At 35.4% G+C, this 14,071-nt stretch overlaps 1 protein-coding gene across 1 annotated transcript in view; it reads left to right on the top strand.

Annotated features, from left to right (window-relative positions):
• The window catches only part of LOC148941996 (teneurin-a-like), a 172,424-nt gene that overhangs the window by 118,813 nt on the left and 39,540 nt on the right, over positions 1-14,071 (top strand). Inside the window, exons 8-9 of the mRNA XM_089103200.1 lie at positions 2,293-2,428; positions 8,017-8,165. Coding sequence (XP_088959326.1) covers positions 2,293-2,428; positions 8,017-8,165 — 285 coding nt within the window. The remainder of the gene's footprint in view (positions 1-2,292; positions 2,429-8,016; positions 8,166-14,071) is intronic.

Raw genomic sequence — 14,071 nt, 5'->3', positions numbered from 1 at the left:
CCCACCCCACTCCCCCACTACCAGGAAAAATCTCCCCCGAAAACGTCTGTATACTTCCAAATAACCAATACTATATGTTAACATTGGGTAAAATTCATAAGTTTCAGCCCTCCCTCCGGGAATTTAGGGGGATTAAGTCATCCTAAAAGACATACTTATTATATTTTCGAACATGCTGAACAAAATGGCTATCTCAAAATTTTGATCAGGTGACTTTGGGAAAAAAATGAGCGTGGGAGGGGGCCTAGTTGCCCTCCATTTTTTTCGTCACTTAAAAAGGGCACTAGAACTTTTAATTTCCATTCCAATGAGCCCTCCCACGATATTCTAGGACAACTTGGTCGATACGATCACCCCTGGGGAAAAAAAAAACAAAAAAACAAACAAATAAACACGCACCCGTGATCTTCCTTCTGCCAAAAAATGCAAAATTCCACATTTTTGTAGATGGGAGCTTGAAACCTGTACAGTAGGGTTCTCTGATACGCGGAATATGATGGTGTGATTTTCATTAACGTTCTATAACTTTTAGGGGATCTTTCCTCCTTTTTTCGAAAATCAGCCAAATTTTCTCTGGCGCCTAACTTTTGATGGGTACAATTAAACTTGATTAAACTTATATATTTGAAATCAGCATTAGAATTTCATTTTTTTGATGTATCTATTGGTGTCAATATACCGTTTTCAAGAGTTTCGGTTACCATTGAGCCGGGTCGCTCCTTACTTACAGTTCGTTACCACGAACTGTTTGATAGGAATATTTATATCACATTCAAACTGTTTGAAAAGTGAATAGCCTTGAAAGGTATTTGGACGTGGAATGTGGAAAAAACTTTTTTAGGTATGAAAGTTGAAAACTGATTGCAGTATTTTCTAAAGCCTGAATTCAAGACGTTAAAAAGAAAAACTTTCAAAAAAAATTCTTCCATCTCCGAATGTGTAAGAAACTCAAAAATAAATTTTTCCTACATTGCTCAGAAAACTGACAAATATAAAGACAACAGATTAAAGCGTCGCGCAAAAAAAACATCTTCAATATTTGTAAACTATGTCTTGGGCTCCCCAGGTTTCCTCTTTAGTCAAAAAAAATTTCGATCTTCCACGATAGTAAGGTATTTTCTTTTGTATATTTGGAGATAAATAATTTCTTCTACTTCTTTTAGTATTCTTTTTTAATATACATGGTTTGGTACAGGATATAAAGCTGCCATTTTCACAAAGTACTTCTTTGGAGTTCCTTTATTTTGTATAATTGGATATCACAATCTTGCACTTGTGCTCAAAAACTAAATTTCCTTTTGGTGTCTCCGTGTAGTCCTAAAACTTTGGCACTTAAAAGACAGCTTTAGAAAATAATTCAATATTCTAGAAATGAACACCTAGCAGTAGTTTATAGGAATAACCAAAAAAACAGCACACAAAATTAATTTGGCGATCTTTCAGTCTTTCACCTGTGGGTGGTGAAAAAAGTATTTGTAATGAATTCCTTTTGTGCGTTGTTTTTCCTTATATTCATTATGCTGATGTTGTTGGTGTTAACCCTAAGAGGATTTTTTTTACGAAACTAGCTTTATCTGTTCATCAGACTTCTAAGATACTACACTACAAGTTCGTGACTACTGGAAGACGTACCTTCCATTTTTATCGAAAGTTTGTTTTTGCACTAAAAGCCCGTTAAGGAATTCCAATTTATCCACGACAAAGTAGCGAGGTAAATCAAAAGACGTTATGTGGCTAGAGTTTATCAAATTAGCGTATCTGCAATATTCCAGGAATGGCTCTGTGTATTCCTTCCTTCAAAGGCTGGTGCAGTGGCACTCATTCACATTTGATTCGCCAAACGATCTGGCTTGTGAGCTGGGATATCCTCACGTACTTTCCAAAATCAGATGAAAAACGTGTATTGTATTTTAAAATGAAAAAATAAAAAGAACTACTTTGAATAATTACCTAAAAAAAGATACAAACAGTGCATAAATAGGAAGCTTTTATTTATTTCAAACAGAATTTTGCCAGCGGGAAAAAATAAATTTTCCACTCAGATTTGAAGCAGACCTTAAAATCATTTCTAATTGGGTGACGTAAAATTTAGTAAAGTTAGACAAAAAAGATATGATAACAGCAATTTGTTATTGTTGTATATATAACAAATACAGACGTATTTACAAGAGGTGTTATACGTAAAGGTCGTAAGTGTGTAGTTACAACAATAAGAGGGAATTTTTTAATAAGCTATTTGTCAGTAACGATGTTACATTGCGTTCATGTGTTCGATTTTGAACTTATTTTTAGGTTGCATCGTCTCAAAGAAGTGACAGAGGATACTGGGCTATTTATGCTGGAAATGGAAAAATTTGCACCGCTCGAGATGACCGACAGTGTGGTGACGGTGGAGCTGCGAAAGATGCCTCTTTATCCTATCCCAAAGGTAAAAGGGTCCGTGCTTAGGTTATATTTTCTTTTTTTGAATTAAATTTAAGAACGAAGCCCAAAATTCAGAAATTTCTTGTCGAGAGGATAAAGAAGAAGAATACAATATTCCATCAAGAACGATAACATTTGTAAAAGTATTTACTTTTACAAAATAATTTATTTTTACGTTTACAAAAATGTTTGTATAATTATTAGTAAATCTAAATATGCTGTTTTGGGTCAACATCTTTCTATGTAATTTTTATATCTTTGCTGAATATAATTTCTTTCCCAGAGCGTTGTTACACCAACCAGCTCCTTCATTTTTTTAAAGTATTTTATCTATGTCTTGTGCATAGAAATAAATCTTTGCAACCAATGCAAGCTGACGGTATGCCTATCTGCTGGTGATTTTTGCTGCTGACTGCGCTACAAAACAAGACAAAAGGATAAGAAATGACAAGTAGTAAAAAAGGAAAAGAAATAACAAGTCATGAAAAAAGAAAAATTAAATAACGCATCGTATTTTTCCGAATATGAGCTGGTTGCTGCTGATTCTGTTTCATTTACCCAACTATTCATAAATATGAAATACTATTAGTATGTTTGTTTTATCTATTTACCTAATTCTTGTTTTATTACAGAAAAAGTTTTCTCAGCTGAAAAGAAGTAGCAACATTAAAAAAAAACACAGAACAGAAATTACTCCGTACGTGAAGGGGGCTGCTTCTTCCTCAGCCCTCCTTTTACGCTAAAGTCTTAAAATTCTTTAAAAATACATCACATCCAAATTCCATGGTCCTTGGGTTTGAGCAGTCTTTCTTTAAATATTGTGACACAAATTCAAACTTTAGCGTGAAGAGCGAGGACTGAGGAAGGGGCAGTACTCATATATGAAATATTTTCTGTTCGTTTTAAGTTTTAGTGTTACTCCTTACTTTCAGTTGAAAAAACTTGTTTCTTTTGTTTAATCTCTGACTTCTTTTCAAGTCCTGCCATGGAATTCCCTTCCCCCCACCACCTTGTAAAATCTCTCTAGGAAAATTCCACCGGAAACTTCCTTCCCAAAGAAAGCTCGCCCCATTTCAAATCCCTGCTGCGAGAAATACCCCTCGAAAAGATTTTCGTATGTTTCCCATTAACAAATACTATATGTGACAAATGGGCAAATTGCATAACTTACAGCCCGTTCCCCAGGAACTATGGAGATAATGTCATACCCGAAGACATAGTTATTGGACCTTTCCACTATAAAAACAAATGGCTATTTCTTTGGGGAAAAAGAAGGACTGGTTGCCCTCCGATGTTTTTGGTCACACAAGGAAGGCACTAGAACCTTTGATTTCCGATCAAATGAGCCCTCTTCCGATCTTCTAGGATCACTGGTTTGATAGGATCATCCTGGGGATAACAAACAAACACGCATCCGTGATCTTTCTCCTCGCATAAAATGCAAAATTTTACATTTTTGTATATAGGAGCTTGAAAGCTCTAAAGTAGGGTTTTCCGATATTCTGAATCTTATGGTTTGATTTTTATTAAAATAACTTGGCTTTTTTGGAGGGGTTTCCCGCTTTTGATGATAAAACGGTTAAATTTTCTCAAACTCGTGGCTATTGAAGGGTAACCTGAAACAAATGAACTTTACTTATTTGAAATCAGCATAAAAAACCAACTTTTTTGTTGAATCCATTGTTATCAAATTTCTTTTTTTTAGAGTGTCGGTTACTATTGAGCCAAGCAGCTCCTTACCTATAATTAAATAAAAAAAAACAAGTTTTTTAAACTGAAAGTAAGGAGCGACATTAAAACTTAAAACGAACAGAAATTATTCCGTATATGAAAGGGGCTGTCCCCTCCTCAACGCCTCGCTCTTTACGCTAAAGTTTTTTATTGTTTTAAAAAATAAAGTTGTGAGACAGAGTCAAACTTTAGCGTAAAGAGCGAGGCGTTGAGGAGGGGACAGCCCCTTTCATATACGGAATAATTTCTGTTCGTTTTAAGTTTTAATGTCGCTCCTTACTTTCAGTTTAAAAAACTTGTTTTTTTTATTTAATTTCTGATCGTTTTTTAGTTAATGCAGCTTTTATTTGCACAAAAATTTTACTTTTCTTTTGATAAATGGATGTCTTTACAAATTAACTTACGTAACTAACTTCTATATTCCTATATTTTTCTTCTGGCAAAAAATACAAAGTTGCAGATTTTTGCATATATGAGCTTGAAACCTATTTAATAGGGTTTTCTGATACGCTGAATCGGACGGTGTGATTTTCATTAAAATTCTTTAACTTGTAGGGGATATTTCACCCCTCTTTAAAAAGTCGAGTAAATTTTCTCAGGTTCGTAGCCTTTGATGAGTAATACTAAACTTAATAAAATTTATATATTTAGAATCAGCATTATAAACACATTCTTTTAATACATTTATTGACATCAAAATTCCGTTTTTAAAAGTTTCGATTACTATTGAGCCGTATCGCTTGTTTTTTTTTGTTTTTTTTTTTTGTTACGTATATTTTATTACGTATATAAGGGGGTTCTCCCCGTAGTCAATAACACGCCCTTTACGTTAAAAGTTAAAAAAAAAAGTTTTGATTAAAAAACCCCTGAATCACAAAGGCCGTTTAATTAGAATAGATAGCTCTTTTGAAAGCACTAAAAAAAACTGTAGCGTAAAGAGCGAGGTATTGACTTGGAAAAGAACCCCCTCACTTACGTTATAATTTCTGTTCGTTTTAAGTTCTAATATTCCTTCTTACATTTCAGTTGAAAAAACTTGAATTTTTTTATTTAATTTCTGATCGTTTTTTAAATAATGCTTGGAAATCCGGCGCCCCCTTCATAGAAATGTCCCTTACCCCAAAGAAACATCCTCCACGGAAATATTCTTCAGAGTAACCCCTCCTCTAGCCACCCCCCCCTCCAGAAAAAATCCTTCCTGAAAATGGTTGTATACTTCCAAATAACCAATAAATAATGCTGGCAAGTCTGGCGCCCCCTTCATGGCAATTTCCCTTCCCCCATGAAAACTTCCTTCATGAACAGATCCTCCAACATAACCCCCAACCCACCCTTCCCTCCCACTACCAGAAAAAAAAACTCCTGAAAACTTTTTTATACTTCCCAATAACCAATACTATATGTTAACATTGGGTAAAGTTCATAACTTTTAGCCCTCCCTCTGGGAACTTTGGGGGATTAAGTCATCCTAAAAGACATATTTATCATATTTTCGACCATGCTGAACAAAATGGCTATCTCAAAATTTTGATGGTGACTTTGGGGAAAAAATAAGCGTGGGAGGGGGCCTAGTTGCCCTCCATTTTTTTTTGTCACTTAAAAAGGGCACTAGAACTTTTAATTTCCATTCCAATGAGCCCTCCCACGATATTCTAGGACCACTGGGTCGATACGATCACCCCTAGGAAAAAAAAATAAAAAAAAAATAAACACGCATCCGTGATCTTTCTTTTGACAAAAAATGTAAAATTCCACATTTTTGTAGATAGGAGCTTGAAACCTCTACAGTAGGGTTCTCTGATACGCTGAATATGATGGTGTGATTTTCATTAAGGTTCTATAATTTTTAGGGGGTCTTTCTCCCTTTTTTCGAAAATCAGCCAAATTTTCTCAGGCGTTTAACTTTTGATGGGTAGGACTAAACTTGATGAAAGTTATATATTTGAAATAGCATTGAAATCTGATTCTTTTGATATATCTATTGGTATCAAAAACCGTTTTCTAGAGTTTCGGTTACCATTGAGCCGGGTCGCTCCTTACTTACAGTTCGTTACCACGAACTGTTTGATTCGTTACCACAAAGTGTTTGATTAAACGAAGACAGCAAAATTAGGCAATTAGCTTGTTATTGTTTCTTTTTGTATTTTTTACAACATCTGATTAACTCTTTTATAATGTTTCCAATCATTTGATGATTTGGAATTTTATTGAAACTTAATTGATAAAATTGAAGTTTTGTCAATGATTCTGTCTCTTATTCTCCGTGCAGCAATAAAAAAAAAATTAATCAAAAGACAAAAATCTGATAAAACTGGAGGACTTCAGAGCGAACAATAGAAAATCAAAGTAAAAGGCCCAAAACATGGACTAAAGCCTAAGTTGCTATTATATAAAAAAAACAAGTTTTTTTTAACTGAAAGTAAGGAGCAACATTAAAACTTAAAACGAACAAAAACTATTCCGTATTTAAATGAAGCTACCGCCCCCTTAACCCCTCGCTCTTTACGGTAAAGTTTTTTTATTGTTTTAAAAAATAAAGTTGTGAGACAGAGTCAAATCTCCCTCCAACTACCAAAAAAATATCCCCCCTGAAAACTCCTGTATACTTCCCAATAACCAATACTAGCCTATATGTAAACATTGGGCAAAGTTCATAACTTGCAGACCTTCCCCCGGGGACTGTGGGGGGATTAAGTCATCCTCAAAGACATAGTTATTGTATTTTTCGACTATACTGAACAAAATGGCTATCTAAAAAATTTCGATCGGATGACTTTGGGAAAAAAATGAGCGTGGGAGGGGGACTAGTTGCCCTCCATTTTTTGATTACTTAAAAAGGGCACTGGAACTTTTAGTTTCCGTTCGAATGAGCCCTCCCTTGATATTCTAGGACCACTGGGTTGATACAATAAACCCTGGGAAAAAAAACAAATAAGCACGCATTCGTGATTTTTCCTCTGGCAAAACAAATACAAAATTCCGCATTTTTGCAGATAGGAGCTTGAAACTTCTATGTTAGAGTTTTCTGATAAGCTGAATCTGATATTGTGGTTTTCATTAAGGTTCTATGACTTTTAGGGGGTGTTTCCCTCTTTTTTCGACAATAAGGCAAATTTTCCGAGGCGCGAAACTTCGCGCCTCGGTAAAACTAAAATTAATGAAACTTATATATTTGAAATCAGCATAAAGTATGATTCTTTTGATGTATCTATTGGTATCAAAATTCTGTTTTTAGAGATTCAGGTGCTATTGAGCCGGGTCGCTCCTTACTTACGGTTCGTTACCACGAACTGTTTGATTACTATTTTTAAATTACTTTTCCTCTAAATGTGCTTGGTGCCGATTAATGAATAATTAAATCAGGGGCTTCAATGGATGGGTGAGAGAATCCACCCCTCTCCCTTCTTTGATTTTTAACAACAAAATTTCCATCAATGATTTTCAACAACATTTTCAACCTAAATTTCAACAACACCGTTTTTGTATGTTCACTCAAAAATATCCAATTTGTTATATTCACTTGAAAAAGCTACCCCCACCCTAGATTTTAAGAAGTGCAATTTCACCAGCCCCCCCCCCCCTTCCTGTGCATTTTGATAAATTGACACCCCTGCACTCAATTATTAGTAATAAGACGAATTCCTTCTTGGTCTTAATTAAATTTCATGGTTTATTTGTTTGTTCAATGAACTTTTTCTAGCTTTTTTTTATTAAAAATTTTGACCCATCCCTTATCAGGGACATTAAAGAAGTTTATTACAAACGTTAATAAGTTTAAAAGGTCAATGGCTCTTTCTATTTTCATATCTTCATAAAGCTGAAGCATTTGCAAGATTGCTTTCAATTACTTAATCTTTTCAGGCGTTGTTATGGACGGAGAAAGATCTTTGTATATTGCAGATGGTCGAACAATTCGTAAAGTTGATAGCCAAGGTTTTATTAAGACAGTGGTTGGAAATGATGACTTTCCTGATTTAAGCGCTTTCGGACCCAGCTGCGCTGACCCTAAAGTAAGTTTCTTATGAAGAGGTAATTCTCCATGTATATATATATATATATATATATATATATATATATATATATATATATATATATATATATATATATATATATATATATATATATTATATATATATATATATTTACATACATATGTATATATAGTGAATACTTTTTTATTGCCATTGACTAAAGATTTTGACTGATTTTTGAAATAAATTCAAAAATTGATGAGGAAAGCTAGAAACCAGAATTTGTGGAATGAAATTCTTACTATTACTAAATTTATTAATAAACAATTGCAGGACGAAGGCACCTGAGCCCAACACAGTGCAGAGCCCCGTAAGTTTCTCTCACAGAGGTTTGAAACATCGTCCTTAAAGTTCTGGACTGGGTTTTTCCGATTGCGGCTTTATTTTTTTTTCCAAGAAATAACAAATATTAAAGCAATAAAAGAGTGAGAGAGGAAAGGCAGGAGAGAGAGTTAGTGGAAGAGAACGGGGAAGAAAGAAAGGAGATAAGAAAAAATAAATTAATGCAATGGACTAAAAAATTTGAACGTTTGCAAATTGAATATAGTGGGTTAATAATTATCGCCATTTGTTAAATTGTAGTCCAAGAAAAAACTGGAAAATTTTTAAGAACTTTTTTTCCGAAATATTAGACAAAACTTTGAACAAAAGGAAAGCGGTGGGCAAGGATTAGCCTATGCGCCTTTTTTATCTAGCAAGTTAAATTCTAATATCGCCGAGACGGAAATGTATTATCTTTTATATCCAATTATTTGAAGCTTTAGCATCAGAACACGTTACAGTTGACCGGAGTTGGCCAATATAAACCAACCAGGGATATCTAAAGTAATTCAGGTGGCTTTTGTAAACCAACAAATAAAGTAGACGCCAGTATAATGTCTTTTTGTATATAAGGCAGAAGCCATTAATACTTTCTATAAAAAACAAATGACAGCTCTAATGACTTATATTTTTGGCTTTTTGAGGGTGTGTGTATGAAACCAATTCATCAGCGAAAATGTGTCCCTTATTTCGTTCTACATATAATATTGACTACACGGGCGTCAATTCAGGGACGGGGGCACATAACCCTTTAGATTTTCAGACCCCCTCCTCCTACACTTTGATTTTTTTATTTTTCATTTAAAAAAAGTTTTTAGTGTTTTCATTGAACAAAAAATAAGAAAGAATACATTCTCCCACATAGATTTTGAAAAAAAAATTTGGCCCCTCAAGGACTTTTGTAATTTGCCCCACTGGTTAACTAGTTAGTTATCGCAGTACAATATTGTGGATGCTCTTCTACCGAAAAAATTCTAGATACTATTTGTATACATGGGAAATATACTCTTGTATATTTCTAGCGTAAAGAATTTCAGAGAGTTCTTTGTAACGAACTGCAAGTGAGGAGCGACAAGGCTCAAAAGTAACAAAACTCTAAAAGATGAAATTTTACTATTAAAGATATATAAAAAGAATTGCATTTTTATTCTGATTCCAAATATACAAGATTCAGTGAGTTCAGTGTTACCCATCAAAAGCTACTAGCCTGAGAGAGTTTACCTGATTTAAAAAAAGGCAGGAAATACCCCCAAAAAGCCAAGTAATTTTAATGAAATTCGTATCATCAGATTGAGCGAGGTATCAGAGAACCTTGCAGTAGATGTTTCAAGTTCTCATCTTTAAAAATTTGGAATCTTGCCAGAAGAAAGATCAAGGATGTGTTCTTATTTGTTTGTGTTTTGTTTTTGTTTCTTGTTTTCCCCAGGGGTGATCATATCGAGCCAATGTTACTAGAATATTGAGAGAGAGCTTATTCGAAACGGAAACTAAAATTTCTACTACCATTTTTAAGTGAATAAAAAGATTGGAGGGTGGCTAGTCCTCTCCCATGGTCATTTTCCCCCAATATCATTTATTACTACTGCTACTGACAACTTACCACAGCACCTAGCCGCCTGAGGCCAACAAAGCTACGCACGCTCCTCCTCCATCCCAATCTATTCAAAGCCTCCCTTTTTACGCCCTCCCACGAAGTTCCCATTTCCTTTAAATCTTTCTTTATGACATCCTCCCACCCCAGACGAGGATGACCTGCTTTCCATTTAGCCCTAGACAGTTGGCCGAAAAGAACAATCTTCGGCAATCTGTCATCCGCACAACGTGTCCTAGCCATCTCAACCGTTTTTTCATTATAGCCCCAGAGAGCGGTATTGAACCACATTTTTCGTATAGCCTATTGTTGGAAATATGGTCAGTCAGCCGGATACCCAGAACAATCCTTAAGCAATTTCTCTGGAAAACATCTAGCAAATCTTCATCCGCTTTTTTGAGCGCCCATGCTTCAGAGCCATATTTGACCACTGTCATCACTGTAGCTTGTAATATTCTAATCTTGGTTTGCAGACTTATCTTCCTATTCTTCCAAACTTTTTTTTACTGTGAAAAAACACCCTCAGACTTGGCTATTCTACTTTTGACATCTTCACTGCTCCAACCATCTTTACTAATAATACTACCAAGGTTAATTGAAGCTGTCCACCTGATCAATCTTTTTTTACCCAACTTCACATTTTCATCTTCACTTATACCGAGCCTTTGTGACTTAGTCTTTTTAACATTAATTCAGAAACCTTTTCTTGCATTCTGAAATCGCAAAACCTCGAAAAATTTAATCAGTTTGCTCACCCTTTCACCTAGGATACTTAAATCATCAGTATAATCTAAGTCAATGGGACTTTTTCCTCCCCATTTAATTCCGTAGTCTCCCATTGCCTTTCCTGTGCTCCTTAAGACAAAGCCCATCAAAATAATCCATATAAAGGGGGATAGAACACAACCCTGCTTAACTCCTGATTTAAAAACCAGCTGCTAACCTCGTTTCCGACCTTAACCGCAGCAGTGTTATTCTCGTACATAGCACTAATCACTTTGATGTATTTGTCTGGTATGCCATACAAGGATAAAACCTTTACTAAAGCTCTTCTATCAACAGAATCGAACGCTTGCTCATAATCTATAAAACTGAGGACCAAAGGTATTTGACAACTCAGGCACTTCTCAATTATGAACCTAAGAGTGAAAATTTGGTCGACACGTCCTCTACCTTTTCTAAAACCGCACTGTTCTTCTCTTAAAACTTTGTCTACGGTATCTCTCAGACTAAAAAATTTCATATTCCTAAGTAATTTACTACCTACAGAGGCCAGACTAACCCCGCGATAATTACCACACTTAATCTTATCACCTTTCTTATAAAGTAGCTTAATTAAAGTTTTCCTAAAATCGTTAGGTACTTCTCCTTTTTCAAAAATCATATTCATAATTTTAGGTAACTTATTTCTAACCTTAGAGCCACCATTTTTAAGAAACTCATTTACCACCCTATCAGCACCAGGACCCTTATTATTTTTTAGTCCTTTTAGTACTGTCGCTAAATCTTCCTCACAAAACAAATCTTCCTTTACATCCAAGGTATCATAAACTTTTTCATTTTACTCTATATCTCTTCCTTCAACTCTATCTCGGTTAAGGAAATTCTCCGACTATTCGGCCCATCTCTCTTTAGTTTTTTCCTTATCGTTAATTGCGGCTCCATTCCAATCTTTAACTGGGCCAAGTCCGCACTGACTACTCCCTCTCAATTTGTTAACATGCCACTACTATGTCTCATTATTATACTGTCTAGCTGCATCTTCCAGATCCACGGCATTTTTATCCATGGCATCTACTTCACATCTCCTTAGTTCATATTTTAATGCTTTCTCCACTTTCTTTACATTCCTTTTGTTTTCATTTGATCCATCACTAAGGTAATTCTTGTACAAGCCCTTTCTACTTTCAATCAAACATAAAGCTTTTTCACTAATATTCTTAGTTGCAGTTCTAGCTTTCTTTCCTAAGACTCCTTCAGCAACTTCACAAGTTGTTTTCCTAAAATTATTCCAACCATCTTCAACATTGTCTAATTTTAAACTCTCGAGTTTAGTATTCAACTGTTCCTGGGAAGTTTCTCTCGAATTCTTATCCTGGAGTCTACCAACATAATAACTTCCCAGGAGGTAGCTACCCTTCCGATATTTCAACTTTAAATTAACCCTTGACACTACTGAATTGTGATCTTTACTCTTAACATCAATAACAGCACTCCTATATACCCTAGTATCTTGTATTGATCCTGATAGTCTTTGGTTTACCATAACATAATCAATAACGTTTGCTGTTTTACCATCACGTGAATATCATGTTAACTTATGAGACATTTTATGACCAAACACCGTACTGGTTATAACTAGATTGTTATACCTACAAAATTGCACAAGTCTCTATCCATTACAGTTTTTTTTTCCTACACCAAATTTACCTTGGCTAGGATACTATCTATCCCTGTTTCTACCAACCTGGGTGTTAAAATCTCCCAGTAAAAACATCATATTTCTACCTGGGACCCGGTCTATTTGCTCCTGTAACTATAAGTAAAATTCATCTGGGTCACTAGCATCTTCGTCAGTCGGTTCTACAGGGGCATATACTACTATAACTGATACCCTGAACTTATTAGTCATAACATGAACAATTAGTATTCTATTATAAATACTTTCCCAGCCTAAACAAGACTTAGCAGCTTCCTTATTCATCATGAGCCCTACTCCCTGTCTATGTACCCCATCCTTCCTGCCTGACTAAACAAATTCTATATCACCTAATTTCATGCTTCCTACCCCAGAGATATGAGTTTCCGAAACTCCTAATAAATCCAGTTCGAATCGTCTGAATTCGTCAGTCAAAATGTCGATACGATAGTCATTTTTTAAGGTCGTAACATTCCAAGTTCCAATTTTCATGTTCTTTAAATAATTGAAATTATTTTCGCCTCAGGGGTTTTCAGCACTTGGCGATGCTCTTCTATCAACAAGAGTCGAAATCCTGCACAGACAATCTCAAACCTATTACCTCCGACATATTATATATTCATGTGTACAAATATTATGCTACTATGGGGATGCAGCCCATAATAGATAAATTAGCTAGGAAGAGGTTTTTCAGCCTGAAAACGCCCGTCAAAACGTACCAAGCCCAGAAGAATTATCCATTAGTCAGAATCCCGTGCGAATGCTGTGTCGTTCACTAGGCTACGATTTCCTTGAGGGGCGCCACTCCTCAGGTAGGAATAGAGTTGACCGCAAGGTCCCCAGTCTTGCAAGTACCCCGAAAGGGTCGAGGCAGCCCTTTGCAGAGGCCGTTGTCCATAGAACCGGATCTTAAGCCCTGCCGCATTTGTCCTCCTATAGAGGATCCTCCCGCGATGGTGTTTTGCATCACCATGCAATTTAACCCATTACTGGGAGAAGGTTTGTAGCTTCAGGGAATTGTGGACAAACCAGTGGGCCCTTTTGAGTGTACATTCGAGGGGCCTTTTTCCTCCTCCGCCTGTATTTATGACCCCGGGCGAGGGTGCCCAATTTCTATTATGGACCCCCAGGGACAAGATTGCCTGGGGGAGGCCAACTAATATCTAGCCTAATCTATTTATTCACTTCAACATTAGCTTGTACAACTAATGTAAGATTAATGTCTGGTCTAAATTATTGGTTAACTTCAACATTAGCTTGCAAAACTAATCTAAAACTAATATCTATCCTAATTTAATTATTCATTTCAACATTAGCTTGTAAAACTAATGTAAAACTAATATCTAGCCTAGATTTAATTATTCGGTTCAACATTAGCTTTTAAAACTAATGTAAAACCAATATCTAGCAGAATTTAATGATTCACTTCAACATTAGCTTGCAAAACTAATGTAAAACCAGTATCTAGCCTAATTTAGTTATTCACTTCAACATTAGCTTGCAAAACTAATGTAAAACCAATATCTAGCCTAATTTATTAATTTGCTTCAACAT

Source organism: Artemia sp. Qi Xiang Cuo, chromosome 17 (genome assembly GCF_049724085.1).
Source record: "Artemia sp. Qi Xiang Cuo chromosome 17, ASM4972408v1, whole genome shotgun sequence".
Lineage (NCBI taxonomy): Eukaryota > Metazoa > Arthropoda > Branchiopoda > Anostraca > Artemiidae > Artemia > Artemia sp. Qi Xiang Cuo.
This window is presented reverse-complemented; position numbering and strand designations above follow the sequence as displayed.